Source organism: Onychomys torridus, chromosome 13 (assembly GCF_903995425.1).
Source record: "Onychomys torridus chromosome 13, mOncTor1.1, whole genome shotgun sequence".
Taxonomy (NCBI): domain Eukaryota; kingdom Metazoa; phylum Chordata; class Mammalia; order Rodentia; family Cricetidae; genus Onychomys; species Onychomys torridus.
Genome location: NC_050455.1, coordinates 28,545,796 through 28,564,613, shown reverse-complemented (window position 1 = coordinate 28,564,613; position 18,818 = coordinate 28,545,796). Strand labels below are relative to the sequence as shown.

Sequence of the window (18,818 nt, the reverse complement as noted above, 5' to 3'; positions counted from 1 at the left end):
CAACAGGATCTTGCATATACAAAAGCAAAAGTTCTAAATTTGGTGAAGAAAAAGTTATCCTCTTTTTTTCCCTCTAAACTTTATGAGCCATATTTTGGTGTGGTGTTGAAAAAATTCACAAAGCCCTACATCAAAATAATTTTTGTCATCTGAAAGTCTTACAGTTTTACATTTTATACATAAATCTATGATTCACTTTGAATTAATTCTTATATAATATATGAGACTTAAGTTGGGGTTTCTGGTTTTTGCCCATGGTATCCATTACTTTTTAAAAGCACCATTTGGTTTTGTTTAAAAAACAAAAGAAAAAAAAAAAAAAAAACTCCTATTCCTTCATTAAATTGCTTTTTCACTTCTGTCTAAAAATCAATTGTGCACATGAGTCTATTTCTGGGTTTTATTCTGTTCCATTGACCCCGGTGTCTATCCTCTGTCAATACAATGTCTTGACTATTGTCGCTACAAAGAAGTCTTAGAATAGAATAATTACCCTCACCTTCATTCTTTCTTCACAACTGCTCTTCTCGTCTCTTTACCTTCACAGTGAACTGGGAAGCAAATCTGCTGCAGTCTTGATAGGAACTGCATTAAATCTACAGGTCAATTGCAGAGCGGTCCCCTTTACAAGCTGGCGCCTCTGGTCTTTGGATGCAGCATCTCTCCATCTACCTAGCTCCTCTTCTACCAACCCTCTCCAGCGCTTATGGAGATCTGTGCCTGAGCACTGCTTGGGGGTTGGTGACCACAGTGTGTCTTTAACTTTGGATACCATTGGCTTATTGCTAGGTTATAGAAGTACGACGATGGGTGGGGAGAGACTCTAATACCCAGCTGTCTTGGAGAGCTTACCATCTCGTTCTGAGTGCTTATTTAGGGATTTGGTTTTGTTTGTGTTTGAACTATTCGGTATTTCCTACACAGATAATCATGTTATATGATAATACAGCAATTTTACATTTTTTTCCAATTTAATTGTCTCAGAAAATAAAGATGATACTGATGGTAATGGTGGTGATGACGATGATGTATGCCTGATATAAGATATAAGCCTGGAGTAGTTAGGAAGCCTCTTGCTGTGTGTGGAAAGAAGACATTAGAAAATAAAGCTAGGAGAAAGGAAGCCAACTCCAAACATTATGTAACTGGTTCAAATGGGCCAAAAGATACTACACAGTAGTGTTTTCAGTTACATCACCTAACAAACACATTTTTTTCTCAAGCAAGTTTGAACTGGGCCTCCTTCATATGAACTGAAAATTTTCATTGATCTGTGGATAAAACCATAATGTTTAATGTTGAAATACAGTTCCAGTTTTTTCCTCTATCACATGTCCATCAATAGCATGAAAATATTCAACATGTCTTTAGGATAGAGTGTGACTATAGGCTAAAAACTATGGTTTATGTAACAATTATGTTATAAAATCAACTAAGTGGGAGTTTATTTAGATGCCTCCCCAATCATCCTAAAATGTTACTGAACAATGAAAGAACAAAGAAAATAAAAACTAAAATTCCCAAGCACCACCTACAAAACATTCTAATACTGAATAATATTTTGGTCAGCAGGTGTCCATACTTATATCTCCCTAATGTAAGAAAGTTTCCCCAATATTAGGGAATTACTCTAAGATCAGCTTGAGGAAAAGCCAACTAGACAAAGCCAAAACTCCCAAGGGGGCATATTTAGCTAATTAGGGAGGAGGTGATTAAAATGGAGCTGCTAATTGTCTACTATGCTCTCAGCAGTGGGAGACAAAATTACACCTCATGTTACTGTCAATTATTCAGTCCTCATTTGTCTATATTTATCTTCCCCTTTAGGACATTGAAAAGCACACAGAGGTGTAGTTTCCAACACAAGTTATACATTCCTCGGAGGCAACAAGTTTATAGAATGTTCAGAGACAGAATTATCTCCTGTGTAGACTTGTTACTAATGTGTACATTCTGGAGCACAAAGATGCTTGTTTTCAAGATTACACTTTCCATCTGCACAGGACAGGTGCTAACCTACGGGAAGACTGGAGTAGTTAGTAAGGGGCACGGAACAGGTATCAAGTGGCAGGGGAGAGGAGAAGAGGAGGCTTAAAATGATGGTGAGGCAGGATTAGAGGTTGGACTTGGGGCAGGCAAGGGATGTGTTTTTGTTGTTGCTGTATTTTGTTTAACTCATACCAAGAATATCATGCAGTAACAGGATTTTTTGCCCCAGGGATTTCCTATTCTGAGTTTGGGGAGTCATTCAAGTGAGCCAGAGAAAGTAAGTACTGCAGAAGTAACTAAGCATGAATCTTTAGTCTGAAAATATATCTATATTAAAGATGAAACCTAAATACATTTAGGGATAGACCAGCTCCACCACTAGAGTGGAGACTGCCAGACAATAACAGCATCCTTTTTCCTCTTATTCCTTGAAATGCACTGGGTACTGACTGGCAGGGCCAGTGACTGCCTATGGGCATCTGGATTTCTCCATTCTCATCTGAGGGTAGATATGGCACTTCGTTTACTAATGGAAGCACCAAGTGACCTCTAAGTATTTCACAATGCTTTCCCTGGATGCTTCCAACTCCATTTTCAAGCTGGCGCAGGGCAATCACAGAACCACCCAGGAAACCATGAGCCAGGGTAGCAGAGCTGTCATACTGGGTGTGAGACCAGGCGAGAGCTTGACAGGTACACATTTCCATCCACACGTCCTACTACACTTTAAGTCTCTTCAATGTATAGCATCCTAGCCTGTTCTCTACAAAGATAGCCACTTAGTATCTGTGAAGCTTGCAGTGAGTTATTTAATCCCTCTAAACCTGTTTTCTCATCTAGAAAATGAATCCACAACACCTATTTCCTAAGACAATAAGAAATAAGTAGATTTTAAAAATATTAAACCCTGTAAAACACACACACACACACACACACACACACACACACACACACGGTGCTCAGTTGATGGTGGATGATGCCAGCAAAGATGTGAAAGCTTCCAACAAGCTCCTTTTGAGGGTCTCTGATATGAAATGGCAATTCTGACTATGACATCCTACAAGGATAAAGGTATATCTGCTTTTGGGATGCTTCTATGAATAACAATGCACATAGGAAAAATTGAGGCTATCTTATATTTTGGCCCAAGAAAAAAATTCAGATTAAACAGTTGTTTCATTATAGTTTACCCAACTTTGCCTCGTCTTTAATAAGTTACTTAATATGGACACATATTACTGGAAGTTATAAAACACTAGTTATTACTTGTGTTTTGCTGACTAGATTGAGTCCTGTGTTTATATAATATAGCTGGGTAGAACAGCATATCCCTCTATATTGCCAAACCATCCCGCCATCATAGGCTAGGAAAGGGCCACAAACGAACTGAGATAATCTGCAAGGGGCAAAGGCTTCATTCACAGTGTTATCTGGCAGCAGAAGCCATGACCTGCCTTATCAGGCACACATTTTCCCCCTTTGGATCATGCCTTTATACGTGTAAAATCTTTTTATCTTTTATGATGAAACAGTTACACTTTACTCTTAGGATTTTTGTGACCTTAATATTATAACATCATAGTTGAGATTCTCAGCATCAAGATAAAAAGGACTGTTCTGGGACTTACCCCAGGGCTCTGAGATGGGTTTAACATGTCACATGTTGCATAACAACCACAAGATCACAAAACCCTGCTGAGGCCAGCATCTCTGAAATGGGAGCACAGATCACGTCGCCAGGCTTAACTGCTTCCATCTACTCTGATAATGTCCCACTGCTTACCATGAGATGTGAATCACCATAGCAATGGGAAACCCAATCAGATGACAATGATAAAACGCTGTGTCGCCTATGTATACTCTTACAACTGTATATCCCATTAAAAGCAGCTGGGTTCGTGCTTTGCAGCCTACTTTGTGAAGGCAACATATGGTCAATATCCATCCAGTAATCCAGACTACTCTGTCTCCTCGAAGAGGCACAGAAACAACCCACCTGTATCTATAATGGGGGAACCTGCTATCCCACCACATACCCCACATCACTCCTACTTTTAGAAGCCAAGGTCAAAACTTGGGAACTACACACACACAGAAGCAACTGTAGTATCTACAAACATCAATCTACAAATAAAAAAAGGCCCCTGGGACATTGGTTTCAAAGACTCAAGGCTTTAGAGCAATAGCAAAAAGCCTCTCAGTGGGGAAGCAGCAAACTGCTCAGGGTCTTTATTGTTCCACTTCCCTGAATTGTTACTTACAGGTTCCCGGCCATCCATGGCTTCCATCCAGAGCCTACGGTCCTCTTCCGACAACGCCTGCATGGTGATAACCCCTGGCCTACAGAGAAAGGAGAGACACAGACATGACCCCAGTGCCACATGAAGAGACACTGGCAAAGTGAACATTTGAGAAATGCCCACTTATCAGAGTGAGAGGATGTTGAAGCCAGCTGCATGAAGAGAGGCACAGCCACCTCCTCGTGTCCTTGTCAGTACGCCCATCTCTCTCAGAGGGACAGGAGACAGAGGTAACGGACACAAACTGTTATCTCCCTGGTTCCTGTAGAGTGCCTTGGTTCCTTGGTCTGTAACCCATTTGCTTAACAGGGAGTTTTACTTAAAGAGAGAATGCAGTAAGTATTTTCTGAAGTGAATTGAGCTGACTCTGGATAAAGAGACATACCCATTTTGAGTCCTTCATATTTCCTAATATCAAATCCAATGCTTCAAAACTGCTTTTGTCACCAAATTTTATGAAGTGAATTGGCTTGGTAACTACAGTTAGATTAAACGTATGCAAATTGTTTTAATGACTCCCCACACGCCAGAAGCTGAGTGCTGCACAGGCGTTCACTTCTCGTGCTCTCGATGAAGTCTACTTGCTATTCACAGTAAGCATATGCCTTGGGACAGTTCACACGGCTTCGGACCCTGCTTCCTATACAAATGGCACCCCTCCCAGAAAAGACTGGGCAGTAAAATGACTTGAGGAGCATGTCACACTCTCTCCTTAAGGCAGGGCTTCCTTAGTCAGCATTGGTCCCACATTACCTACAAACCTTTGCCCCTCCAAACATATGTGCATTCTATTGAAACAACTTAATGTCTATCAAACTGACAAAGAGCACAGCAACCCTCAAAAATCCTAGCACCAATGGACCCCCACCTCCAGTTAAGGACTTATTGGCAGTAGATGGCTGCTGGAGGGCAGAGTCTCCGCCCCAGCCTCCCAGGATGAGGCCCCTGATAGAGTACCTATCAGTTAGCAGTTAGCCCTACATGCAAGCACTCAATGACAGCACTAAGTGGACTCAGTGAGTTTAAATGCTTCTATGAAGCTGTCAGAGAAAAGCAGTGGGAGAATATGACAGGGCCGGAAAGGGGGGGAGGAGGGTTCAAGGGTGAATTTGATCAAAACACACTGTGTGCATATACGAAAATCTCAAACAATACGTTAAAATGTATTTTTTAAAGTTTAAGAATAGCTCTTTTAAACCCTCATCTTCAGACTTTGAGAAATCCTGAAAGACAGAGAGATCCACCAATCAAGAACTAAAGTCCAATTGCCTTCTGTGCCCATGTGTGCTCAGTGTGGTACTAAAACCACCCAAGCCAGGGATCAGGGCACCAAGCACATTCATGCCAACCCCTATCATCTCTGTTGACAGTTGGTTTACACTGTTCAGTCAACAGGATACACCTATACATGTTTAAACACACACCTGTGTCTGCTGGCCCACCATTCCTCAATGCCTTCCACTCTACACTTTTCAAAGCTATAATAATGAAGGTACGAAGGTCAGAAATTCAAGGAGCATGAGGTGGAGGGGGCTGTGAAGAGGACTAAGCAGAGAGGTGGGGAGGAGAGGAGATGCCCCACAAGCAAGAAAGGCAGAGGCAGACAGGAAGGGTGGGAATATGCGGGTTAGAATAGGTGGGTGTGTTGAGGATTAAAGACACTGATTCCCAAGAAGGAAGTCATTCTTTGAAGCCACACTGGGTATTAGCACCATAAGAGAAAAGTGAATCCAAAGACAGACTGTCTTCTTCCCCAGCATCTATCAGGGTTCTCCCTCCTCTTCTCAGACCCAAATGCATTTCTCTCCAGCAGCCCATTTGTGCCAGACTCCCCATGTATCCACAGGCTGCTCACAGCTATGGCACCACACAACTGAGCCTGTGGCCTGGAGACAGTGCAAACTTGATATTCCCTTTCCAGCTTTCAAAGACATGCACAAAGTGCTTTGAAATCCAAACCTAAGAAGCTACAGTCTGCCCAAAAGTCCTTGAGCCCCTAGCTTCCGGTCTCTGGGTGCTGTTCCACTTGTTATTTGTTTGTTTGGTTTGGTTTGCTGGTACTACCTATTTGAGTCCAGCAGCCCAGCTTACAAAAATAATGTAGATTTCCAGACCAACCCCACCCAACTGAAGCTGAACTTCTGGGCTGGGCCTGGGAAATCAAGAGTTACAGCAACTCTCCTGGGAAGCTATATCTAAGGCCCCTGCCCTGAACGATCTACTCCATCCTCACCCTTGTCCTCCTGGGTTCCCTGCACTACAAGTACTAGCACCCTCCTCTCAACACCGGGAGTCAGGCGGCCATCGCACCTCCAAATCCCTTTCCTGCGAGGAGACAGTTGAAGGCTCAAGAGCCGCCCACACACCTAGAGTGCAAAGTATCACACATGTCACATCAACTTCGTGGCCTATGGCGTGATATTTCCACCCAAAGCCACCAAGAGGAAGTTCAGAAAAAACTCAGAGGCTGTAAAGAGAGGGCTATCAGGCCTTGGCAACCAGGGAAGTCAACATGACCTGTTTTCTCTTCAAAAAGACATATCAAAATACAAATTATTTTCCACATGTGGTCTTGCCACCTTTGAGTAGGGGGTACACCCTAGAAGACAGATGGTGAATAAAGCTTGATATAGCACATTTAGTTATAATTCTATTCCCCAAATTCAGATGATCTTCTCAGCCTTGTATATGTACATCTAGATGAAGCACTATACTTTCTAGGTAGAAATATTCATAATTTTCCTTTATAAATTAAAATACTAATGCAAATCCTATGTGTGGCTTTCATAAGAAGCCAAGATAAAAGGGCCAACTTTATTTAAGAGTCAAACACTAACTTCTCATTATGGTTGATATAATGTGCACCCCAATAAACTTATCTGAGGATCACTGAAACTATATTAAACATAGGTTTAGGCAGTGGTAGCACACGCCTTTAATCCTAGCATTCCAGAGGCAGAGATCTGTCTGGATCTCTGTAAGTTCAAAGCCGCCCTAGAAACAGCCAGGCATGGTGACACACACCTTTAATCTTAGGAAGTGATGGCAGGAAGCAAAAAGGTAAAAAAAAGGCATGAGGACCTGGAACTAGAAAAGCTTTTAGCTTTTAGCAGCAGTTCAGCTGAGATCCATTCAGATGAGGATTCAGAGGCTTTCAGTCTGAGGAAACAAGATCAGCTGAGGAATTGGCAAGGTGAGGTTGGATATGACTTGTTCTGTTTCTCTGATCTGTCAGTGTTCACCCCAATACCTGGTTCCAGGTTTGTTTTTATTAATAAGACCTGTTAAGGACCGGGACCTGTCCTTAGTGCATGAGCTGGCTGTTTGGAACCTTGGGCTTACACAGGGACACTTTGCTCAGCCTAGAAGGAGGGAACAGGACCTGCCTGTACTGAATCCACCAGGTTTAAATGAATCCCCAGGGGAGTCTTGGCCCTGGAGGAGATGGGAATGGAGGGCAGGGGATGGGGGAAGGTGGGGGTAGGGGCGGGAGGGGGGAGGACAGGGGAACCCTTGGCTGATGTGTAAAATTAAAACAAATATAATAATAAAAAAAAAGATTTGTGCTACACCTCATAGTTAACTTCTCAAGTCCCCTAAATAAGCCGCACATCTCCAAACAAAACAAAACAGGAAAAGCCTTCCATGACGTGACACTTTGCATATTGGCAAACTTAAATTCTTACAGCATGTCTACTTAGTTCGTGCTTGCGAAGTGTGTCAGTTTTCCATAGCAAAGATGAGGGAGTGAGGGAGAAGGGAGGGAACACAAAGGGAAATCTAAAACCGTGAAGGAGAAACGGGGTATACGACGGAAACTCTTCCTGGTTCTATACAGCACTGTGACCCACTGAAACTGTGATAGAAGAACACAGTTTAGCCCAGCCTGCTGTATCACCTGCTGAGCTAAGCACTCTATAAACTTAGTCTTCCTTGCATGAGGTAAGTGTGCTCTCATTACTCCCATTTCAAAGACAAGAAAACCAACAGGGCTAGTGTACATGACCACAGTCCAATTCCTAACCCTGGTATGTGATGCTATCCAAATGTGGAGGCACCAGAGCCCCCAGGGAATTTGTGTGGACTACCCCTCTGGCATCAAAACTGACCAAGAATCACTACAGCTTAAGGAGCTCCCACATGGAACCAAATGTGACAGGAATGATAAATGGTTCTATAAACCTGAAATGCTTGATACATATTCTTCTTCCCACAAGCATCTGCCAGAGTTCTCCCTCCAGAACACAGTCATACATATGATTGGCATGACGTTCGACAGCGGAAGTTCTTCACATTGCTTGCCCTCAAGACAATCAAGTGAAGGAAAGGCAATGATTTTTTTTTTTTAATACAGCAAAACAGGTGCTGTTGGCAAAAAGATTCTGCTGTGAGATTGTGACCTCTAAACTTTCGGGGAGGCTACAGGCATGAAGTCTCACCAGCATGTCTGCCTAAACAAGACCTGAACAAGGACAATACCAATAAACATGCTAACACGGAAGGGATAAATCTCACAGGGCCCCAGGCATACACATACAAGTAACACTGTATGGACTGAGCAGATTGTACTTATATATTTAAGAAGTGTGTGTGTGTGTGTGTGTGTGTGTGTGTGTGTGTGTAACAAGTACAGAAAAAGAGGCCATGAATTAGGGGAGGGGAGGCATGAAAGGTGCTGGAGGAAGGAATAGGAAAGAAGAAAATGATGTAATGGTATTTTTATTTCAAAAAATGTTTCAAAGGTGCTATGATAAAGAACAGGAATATTGGTAAGTTAGACCTCACCAAAATAAAGAAGATGCATTTATGAAAAGATAATGTTCAGAGAATGAAAAGGTAGAGGCTGAGAGTGTAGTGGAGTTGGTAGGGTATCTAGATGGATGAGGTTCTGAATTGGAATACCAGCACCACATAAACCAGGCATAATGGAGCACATCTGCAGTTCTACCACATGGGACACAGAGGCAGAAGAACAATAAGATCAAAGTCATCTTCAGTGACTTCAAGGCCAGCCTGTGCTACATGAGTCCCTGTCTCAAAAAATATCACAAATCAAAAAAATAGAAATGTGAAAGAAATATTTTTAGTATGTATCTCCAACAAGATTCTTATTCCCAATATGTAAAGAATGCTGACAAACAGGGAGAAAATTAACAACAAAATTCGATAAAAATCTTAAGAGTCACTTCATAAAAGAGTGTATCTAAGGGCTGGAGAGTTGGCTCAGCAGTTAAGGGATCTTGCTGCTTTTCAGAGGACCCCAGCTCAGTTCATGGCACCTATGGCAGGCAGCTCACAACTGTCTTCACTCCAACTCCACAGGATCCAATGCTCTCTTCTGGCCTCCATACTTACATACACACACACACACACACACACACACACACACACACACACACACGGGGGTGGGGGATAAAAAATTAAAAAAGGAGACCCAAATGGCCAACAAATATAAGAAGTAGACATCAAATGATGTCTCATTGAGGGAATATAATTTAAAAACAGAATGAGCTATATCCAGCATCTCCTAAATGAAGAATATTAAAAGGTTTCTTAATAATTTTCTAATGCACTGGGCAGTGGTGGTGCACACCTTTAACCCCAGCACTCAGGAGGCAGAGGCAGGCAGATCTCTGTGAGTTGGAGGCCACCCTGGGCTACAGAGTGAGTTCCAGGAAAGGTGCAAAGCTACACAGAGAAACCCTATCTCGAAAAACCAATAATAATAATAATAATAATAATAATAATAATAATAATTTTCTAATGCAGTACTATGATTCTCATACTTTGATGGTGAGAAAATAATGACCCTTTTTCAGTGTCTACTAGAACTAAACATTAAACATGAGTTAGCCACACTACCTCCATATATATTACCAAGAAAGATGAGTGCCTATGTCCTCCACAAGGCACATTCAAAAACTCTTACCATTTTATTCCTAATAACCAAAACAGCAGCAATAAAATGTCTATCAAAGGAGGATGCACAAATTGCTGTGTATCTAAATGTTGGGACACCATGTGACAGCAACTTGTCCTGCACAGAACAGTAGGTCTGAACTTCACTGATGGTGATGGAAAAATGTACAGACCATATGACTACAGTACCATGGCATTCAAACTTTTAAAAAGCTCACACAAGTTGGAAAATGACTTTACCTCCAAGAAGGGTTGTGGCAGTATCTGGGGAAGAGTATGAGGCAAACCTCAAACATACAAATGTTTGTCTGGATCTGGGTTTTTGTATGTGTGTGCATGAGCATATATGTGTGTAAAAAGTCCTCAAATAAAGACTTGAGATATGAACATTTTACAGTGATATCACAACTAAGAACTTGTTTTAAGTGCCCAAGAGGTACAACCTCTTGACAACACCTAAGTCTCCCTACTATTCCAGATGTGTAGCATTAGAGAACCAGGAATTGTACTGTTTCCTGCTGGATGTGTGACCTGTACTTTCAGGAAGGCAAAGCAGAGAAGTTCAATTGCTTTTCCCTCAGGGTCGGCAAGGGTTACACCTTCGGCCATGTTATGAACTTGAAGTAAGAAACGCATCACACATTTCCAAAAACTTAGTCATTACCACAAGGGCAAGTGAGGGAGGATAGCTAGTGTGGGGAAGCATCAAAGCAATGTCTAGAGAAGGGCACAAGAATAGTTTAGAGGAGGGAAGAAGCAATGTGTTGGCACCATGGTCCACCTAACCACCAATACCTTCACACCCAAAATCATGCCTCTATCACAAGCATCAGGATGAAGGAAAACACCAGCTCTGACATCATGGCTACTTCCTTTTTCCTCCCCAGTAAAAGCTTCAAAGTGGACTGCTACTCCCTTTTAAAACTGCTGTCTGATAACTGATAAGGACAGCGAAAGGAAGTCTCCAGCCAAGACTAGAAACTCCAGTCACCAAAGGAGAGAGAGGACAATTTAAAAATCTTTTCTAGAGCCCAGCCCTAAAATTCTCCTCAAAAGTCAGCATTTCTTCACTGTGAAGATGTTGTTAGTGCTGTAGCAAGAGCAGCCTGGGAAGCACAAACAAGGGTCTGCAATTTTTCTCAACACTCACACCACAAGCATGATGCAGAAAATAGTTCTCTGGCGTGAGCAGAAAGGAACAGTAAGAGAGAAATCTGTGGGAAGGGAAAAGAGGGGACGGGAGTGGTGGGGAGGTGGGGGTGAGAGCAGTGTGCAGAGCATATATGTGTGAAATCCCTAAACATGACGATGATGATGATGACGATGATGATGATGATGATGATGATGGCGATGATGATGAAATGGTCCTCATTTATCTCAAGGCAAGCTATTACTACCCCTACATCTCTTCCAGTGCTGGCTTCCCCCAAAAAAGCCCGCAGAAAGCAACACCCCTTTCGCGGCTTTTTGCAGTTGTTCTCTTAGGTTTCTGTTGAGGAGCTGAAGAACGTGACCAAAAGCAGAAGAAATGGTTTATTTGCTTACAGGCCACACTCCATCATGAGGAGGAGTCAAGGGAAGAACTCCAAGCAGAGACCTGGGGATAGGAACTGAAACAGAGACTCTGAAGGAAAGGTGCTTATTGACTTGTGCCTCCTGGCTGGCTCAGCTTCCTTTTATACACCGTCCAGGACCAGAGGTGGCACCATACACAATGATCTGCGCCCTCCCACATCAACCATTCATCAGGGAAATGCCCTACAGACTGGAGGCGTTTTCTCAGAGGAAGTTCCTCTCCCCAGGTAAGTGCAACCATTGTCTGGCTGACAAAAACAAGACAGAACAACAGCAACAAAAAGAAACAAACAAAACCAGAGACAGACAGACAAACAAAAACACCTCACTAGCCAGGAGAGTGTTATACCCAGAAAGCTGGGACCACCGATGTCAGTCACAGCCCTCTACTGGGCCAAGAAAAATCAAACGCACAACCAGGGCTGAGTCTGGGGTTCCTCGACAGCTTTCTAGTTCTAATCTGATTCATGAATCAGAGTCAACAATAGTGATCTCAGTGGTTTGGCAATTGACCCACTTCCTACTGGACAAGGAAATGCTAGGAGTGACGCCACCCCACTGAAACAAACACAGTAAGAACCTCACAGTACTGTCCTCTCTAGATCAACTCCAAAGTGTGAGGCCTTACTCATTCATAAGACGGACTCTTCAGCTGCCAAGAGCTCACTCCTAACTCCCATCCACACCAGTGCACATGGACGGTCAAGCTGACAGGAAAAGGACCGCAGTGCCCACAGAGACTCACTGCAGCCCGTGTGTGCAGTGTGCCCCACTATGCTCCTGCAAGATGGGAGAGGGAAGGCTTGGGGAATGGGCTTTCCATTCCTTGGTAAAAAGGGTTTGTCTGATGCCAGGAAGAGGAAGCACTGCTGGGAAAATTGTTTCTTGGTACTCCCTATGCAATGAAAAGGGCTCAAAGTCTGTACAGGCATGAGCAGAGCCATGCAGAACCACCTTGAGAATAGCATCGACCCATGTCTCCTTATAGAAAGCTTGCAAGTGAAGGAAACCAGGCAAGCTTTTCATTGCCCCAAGGATTATAAACTTGGGCTCCTTTCCCTAAAACCTATAGCCTTTTATTGCTTCTGCCTTTTGACTTGTGGATAGAGGAACAGGAATAAAGAAAACAGTGCAAGCACAGGTCACAGAGGCAGCTGCCAGCCATCAGGTATCATGGTGACCTGGGCAAAGCACAGGTGAGAGAGACCAGAGGTCACAAACTGGTGACTCCCACATGTAGCGAAGATTTATTGCCTATTACATGCCAAACACTGTGCTAAGGACTTTATTTCAATTATCATTTATTTCTCACAATAAACATATAAATTGGGTGCTATTATTGGGCCCCCTTTAATTTATTCTGTTGTTTATTTCCATGTTTTTTGGTTTTTTTTTTAAATTTGCTTATCTGTGTTGCTAGGAACTAAGCTTGGAGCCTCATGCATGCTGGGCAAGCATTTTACCACTGAGCTACATCTCCTGCCCTTTGGGACTCTTTCTAAAAGTGAAAACTGCCACATTGCTATTAAGGGCTAAATCTGATATTGTATCCAGGTAGACCAGAGACTACACAGCTAGGCCTACACTTAACCCATAATGCTGCAGTGACCCTATCTGTGGAGAGCGTATGTGCCCTGGAGTCTAAGAAGACTATCAACTTGGAGAGAAGGGAGTAAACCTCCCTCTACACACCCTAGAATGTTTTCCTAAGCAGCTTCTTGTAGTAGGTAGCCATTCCAGCCTTGGCCTGGAAGTTCCAACCCCCATTGAGGCTTCAGTAATGGTCAAAACTACAAGGCGGGGCTGAGAGAGGATGCTGAAGACCCAGAATTGGGATGCAAGGGATCTCTTGGTGCCTGGACCCTGGATGCAGACTGAGCAGAGTTTTCCAGAGAACACCACCAGATTGCACCATACCTTTGCCAGACCCTACAACCTATTCCTTCATTTGTAAGTTACCCCCCACAAAATAAACCTCCCTTTTAACTACGTGGAGTGGCCTAAACAATTTCACCAATATCTGGCGCTCACGTGGGGCAAATTCAAAAGGCTTCTAATCAATGATTCAGAAAGAATCTGATCCTGATGAGTGAATGGATCATAATCAACTAAAGCCTAGAGCACTGACTCTTGGGAGGAAAGGTCTCAGAGTAAGTAGGACTCTGGCAGTAATAACAGTCTAAAGAGTAATACTGCCAGCCCAATAAGATAATTTCATACAGTTATTTTAAAAGAGAATAAAGTCATAAAACACCAGGCAAATTTCGGGCATACTAAACCGTATGGCCCATGCATATAACTGACTTCTAAGTGAGTGAGTGCCATGTGCCGGCTGCAGTGACAGGTCCAAGTTACCACAACATACCAGGAGAAAGCATTACTAATCAATGGGATGGGTGACATGCAAGGACAGCAAACTAAGATCCTCTCTCTTTAGGTCATCTGCCTGCTGCCCACACACACACCATCTGTACTTTTCCAGCTCACAATGAACAAACGATCGGAATTTACTGGTTCAATTGTTTTCTTTCTTTTAGGGGATTTATGTAATAGTAAAACTTTGGTGTTGAGGGGTTTTGTAATCCTATGCTGAGAAACAGGTAGATGTGCACTCACTAACAAAGCAACACATTTCACTGCACTGATTAAAGAATAGAAATAGGTTGCGTAGGTCACCTCTTATGCACTCCACTCACCACCAAAGCCCATTCCTACTTACAACAGGTTCAAATAGCCAACACTCTCACTTAATTAGAAGCCAGAACAACAGCCCTAAAACTTCAGTAAATTCTGCATTTGAGAACTCAAGAGTCCAAGAGTTCCCCAGCACCTAACTATCCCTGAGAGCCAGGAAGCAATTCAGAAAGAATGGCGCCCATCCCCCCACTGCCCACCCCACCCCCAACCAGGCAGTCAGAGCAGCATAACACCCTCTGAGGAAGGAAAAGCCATTTCCTGCCTGAAAGGTCAATGGCACTGAGACCAGCACTCCAACCCAAGGGGCAGGAAGGCAAAATCAAATGGTGTTTCAAACAAGCAGTGAGGAGGGGCGGGAAGCCGGCCGTGACCAGGAAGAACAGTTCATCTGCTCCTCCAGATAAAGAATGTAACTGGGAGGGGAAGCCAGGTTCTCAGCACAGGCTGGACAGAAGGACAAGTCTACTGCCCTCACAGACATCTTCAAGAGCCTGGCACCTCAGCTCAGCAGCTAAACCACAATGTTTCAAGAGGGCTGATGAACTGGGCAGGCTAGCTGCTGCCAGAAAGTAGGTATGAGCGGTCCATGAAACGGGGAAAGGAAGGGACTTCTGAAGGAAGAATGAGTCACTGAGGATACTCTTTGCCTGGAGTAGTAATACTCAGACAAATGTAGCTTCTACAGAAACCACATAGCCAGCTACTGAATTATCAATGTATAAACGACAAACACTGTTCAACTGGACCTGAGAACAACCAATGCGTATACAAAACTGCCCTCTAGAGGCTGAATGTTCAAATAGTCTGTTACGTAAGATCCTCTTCGGAAAACACAATCTCAAGAGTCACACAGCTTCACAAAGACATACAAAACAGCCCATTCACATACTCATACCAAGCTAGACCATAAACTATCTTCATATAAAATCAGTATGGTTTCTTGGGGAGATCATAAACTGAATGTGGACATAAAACTTTCTCTTTTGTGGGAATCAAGTTATGAAGTACATACCCCCGACAGAATCTCCCCCTAGTGGGCCTTCTTTACAAGGACCTGTCCTGTGCCTATATTCACTCTCATGTTACAGATAAATCAACAATGCTTGCTTACAGCAAGGCGGGCGGGGAGAGCTTTTACCGAAAGTAAGGTTTAACAAAAGAAAAACTAAGTCCCAGTTTTTGGAGCATAGAAAAACAACAGTTTCAGACACAGGACTCTATCAGAGAGACATAGTGCTATATCCCATCTTCAAAACCACCCTAGCAGTCATGGCCACCCCCATCTTACTACTACCATGGCTAGTGAGGGTCAGGTCCCACATTCAAACATGCGGCTCCCTCTTTTATTTAACCTATAATTTGCAACCTTCTATGAAGACACAACTTGGAAAGATGGTTGCTGACTGACTGGAGGAAGGATACCAAACTGTTTTTCAGCTCTTCCACAAATATCTAGTCTCTGCTATCTAGCTTCAACTCCTCCAGTGCCACACTTCTACACACCAGCAAATTATGTGTGTGCCTGCTGGGGTTTTAACTTAATAGCTAACTAATGTTCTCTATGCTCATCACCACGGTCTCAAAGTAAAAAACAAAATAATATAATTTCAAAACCATATTCATCATACAAGACAAAATTGAGAAATCATATACACATAGTACTATATTAAAGGCTACAAAAAATTATGGTTTCCTGCCTCTAAAAGAAAATCATCTGAGATTAACAGAGTTAAAGAGAAGTACCCAGAACATTCCAAACTGAACAACTAGCCAACCAATACAAAGAAAAGGTGTTAGGAGGTTAATATGGGATAACTGTGGAGAGGAGAGGGGGGAATTGCCAGTGGGTACGTGAGATCTGAGAAAGGCTCTGGAGAAAGATAACTCACTACTGTTAGTCCAGCACTTCCATGAGAACTAAAGGAAATCAGAAGAGGCCTTTATGGAAGAAGAACCAATCGATTCCTAAAGCTTCCTCCATGGGACATTTGTTGGCAAAGTCCAAACTGGGCCTGTGGCACAGGCCTACAGTCTCATGTTCTCAGGAGGCTGACACAAGAGACAGTGGCTTGAAGGCTGCACACATCTCTGCTCCGGCTGTGCTCCCAAGTCCTCCACCATCCCAGGTGAGCTATGCTTGCTACACCTCTGCATTTGGTGCTGCTGTGGACGGGTATATGTCAGACAGTTTCTGTTGGAGTCTGCTAATCTTTGAGAAAAATAAAACAAAACATTCTAATTGTTTCCTTTCCCTGAGTATAAACATTCACACACCACCATCACCACCACCACCACCACCACCACCACCACCACCACCACCAATTCAGTGAATCAGAAGAAGCCTTTAGTTTCTATTTCTATTATTTTCCATATGGTCTAGAGGCCCCTCATGGAAAACATTTGGGAGAAAATAATCTATGTGTCACTTACATCTGTGAGAAATTTCTTTAAAAGAAACCAATCCAGGGAGGCAGGCAAGTGACTACCACCATGAGTCTTCAGCTTAAACAAATATTTTCCCTATGTTTGCCTGCTGATTTCCATAAGATAGTGCATGGTGGAGTTAATTATTCAAGTGACTGAACACAGACACTGGTTAGTATTAATGATCCACATATGACTACCACAAAAGGCTCCTTTTCCATAATGTCCATTTCTAACCCAAGAAGCTTACACTGAACACTCACAAAAACAGTTGACCAACTTCAAGAGGGGAAAAAATGTTAAATCCAGTCAATTAACCAATGAAAAATATAAACTTTCAAAAGTTAATTGTAGCATGATGATACAAAAACCAAAAAAGGGTAGTTTTTTTGTTTTTTTGTTGTTTTTTGTTTGTTTGTTTGTTTGTTTGTTTCTGGTTTTTTTAGTTCTCTGTGTATCCCTGGCTGTCCTAGAACTAGCTCTGTAGACCAGGCTAGCCTCAAACTCATAGAGATCCCCCTGCCTCTGCCCCCCAAGTGCTGGGATTAAAGGTATTTGCTACTACTGCCTGGTAGTTTTTGGTTTTAAAGCTACTAAAAACTGAAGCTATGATGAGGGGGAGGGGAAAAGAGGAGGAGAAGAATGGGAAAAGGAGAGGGAAGGAAGATATGGTGGTTTGAATGTAACTGGCCCTCATAAGTTCATAGGGAGTGGCGTTATTAGATGTTCCTTTGTTGGAAAAGGTGTCGCCTTGTTGGAGGAAGTGTGTCACTGTGGGGGTGGGCTTTGAGGTCTCCTTCGCTCAAGCTTTGCTCAGTGTGACACTAAGACCACTTCCTCTTGCCTGCAGGTCAGTATGTAGGACTTTCCAGCTCCTTCTCCAGCACTATGTCTGCCTGCATGCCACCATGACAATAATGGACTAAACCTCTGAACTGTAAGCTAGCCCCAATTAAATATTTTCCTTTATAAGAGTTGCTGTGGTCATAGTGTCTCTTCACAGCAATAGAAACCCTAAGATAGAGAAAGAAAAAAAGGAGGAGGTAGAAAAAGTAAGGTGATTGATGCAAATGGTCTGTTTTGTGAAGTGGGGTTCAGGGGGTGATATTGGGCTACCATTTAAAAGGCCTGGGTGGGATGGGCTTCTACCTTGCTGACAAGCCCTCCCTGTTCAATACTACGCCACTTCCATGGCACCACTATAACAAAACACCACAAAATAGGAAGGCAGGGTGTTGGCAAAGCTGATTTCTTCTGAAGTCCATTGAACCCACTCCATGCCTCCTCTCTCTGGCGGATGCTAGCAGAGTAGGTGTTTCCTGACTTAAAGACCATCATCCTGCTCTCTGTCTTCACGTTCATGGGGCCTTCGCCTGCATGCGTGTCTGCTTCTGGATCTCTAGCTCCCTACTGACTAGATGCCACCTATAGTGAACCAGGCCCCATCTTCATTTCTTTTCCTGTTACTGTGATAAAAAGCCCTGAACAAATGCAACTTAGGGGAGACACAACTTATTTTAGCTCATAGCTCCAGGTTACAGTCCATCTTTGTGGGGAAGTCACAGCTACAGCAGCTACAGACAAATTCAGCGCATTGAATCCAGAGTGAAGGAGCAAAGAGTACTGAACACATGCATGCTTACGCTCACCCCACGTCGTTTGTTTCCTTATACCGTCAAGGACCCAAATCTACTTTTAGGCTGGGTCTTCCCACATCGATTAGCACCATCAAGACAGTCCCTCCCAGACATGTTCATAGTCCAACCTAATCTAGACCATCCCTCACTGAAGCTTTCTCCCAGGTGATTCTAGAATGTGTCAAACTGACAGATAAACCATTAACACAAGGCCCACCCTAACAACCTCATTTTAACCCGACCTTCCCTGCAGAGACCTAACACCACACATTACACA

General features: G+C 43.1%; 1 protein-coding gene across 1 annotated transcript in view; it reads right to left on the bottom strand.

The window, feature by feature from the left end:
* Arhgap26 (Rho GTPase activating protein 26) overlaps nucleotides 1-18,818 on the bottom strand; it is a 384,395-nt gene that overhangs the window by 229,708 nt on the left and 135,869 nt on the right. Inside the window, exon 11 of the mRNA XM_036205214.1 lies at nucleotides 4,251-4,329. Coding sequence (XP_036061107.1) covers nucleotides 4,251-4,329 — 79 coding nt within the window. The remainder of the gene's footprint in view (nucleotides 1-4,250; nucleotides 4,330-18,818) is intronic.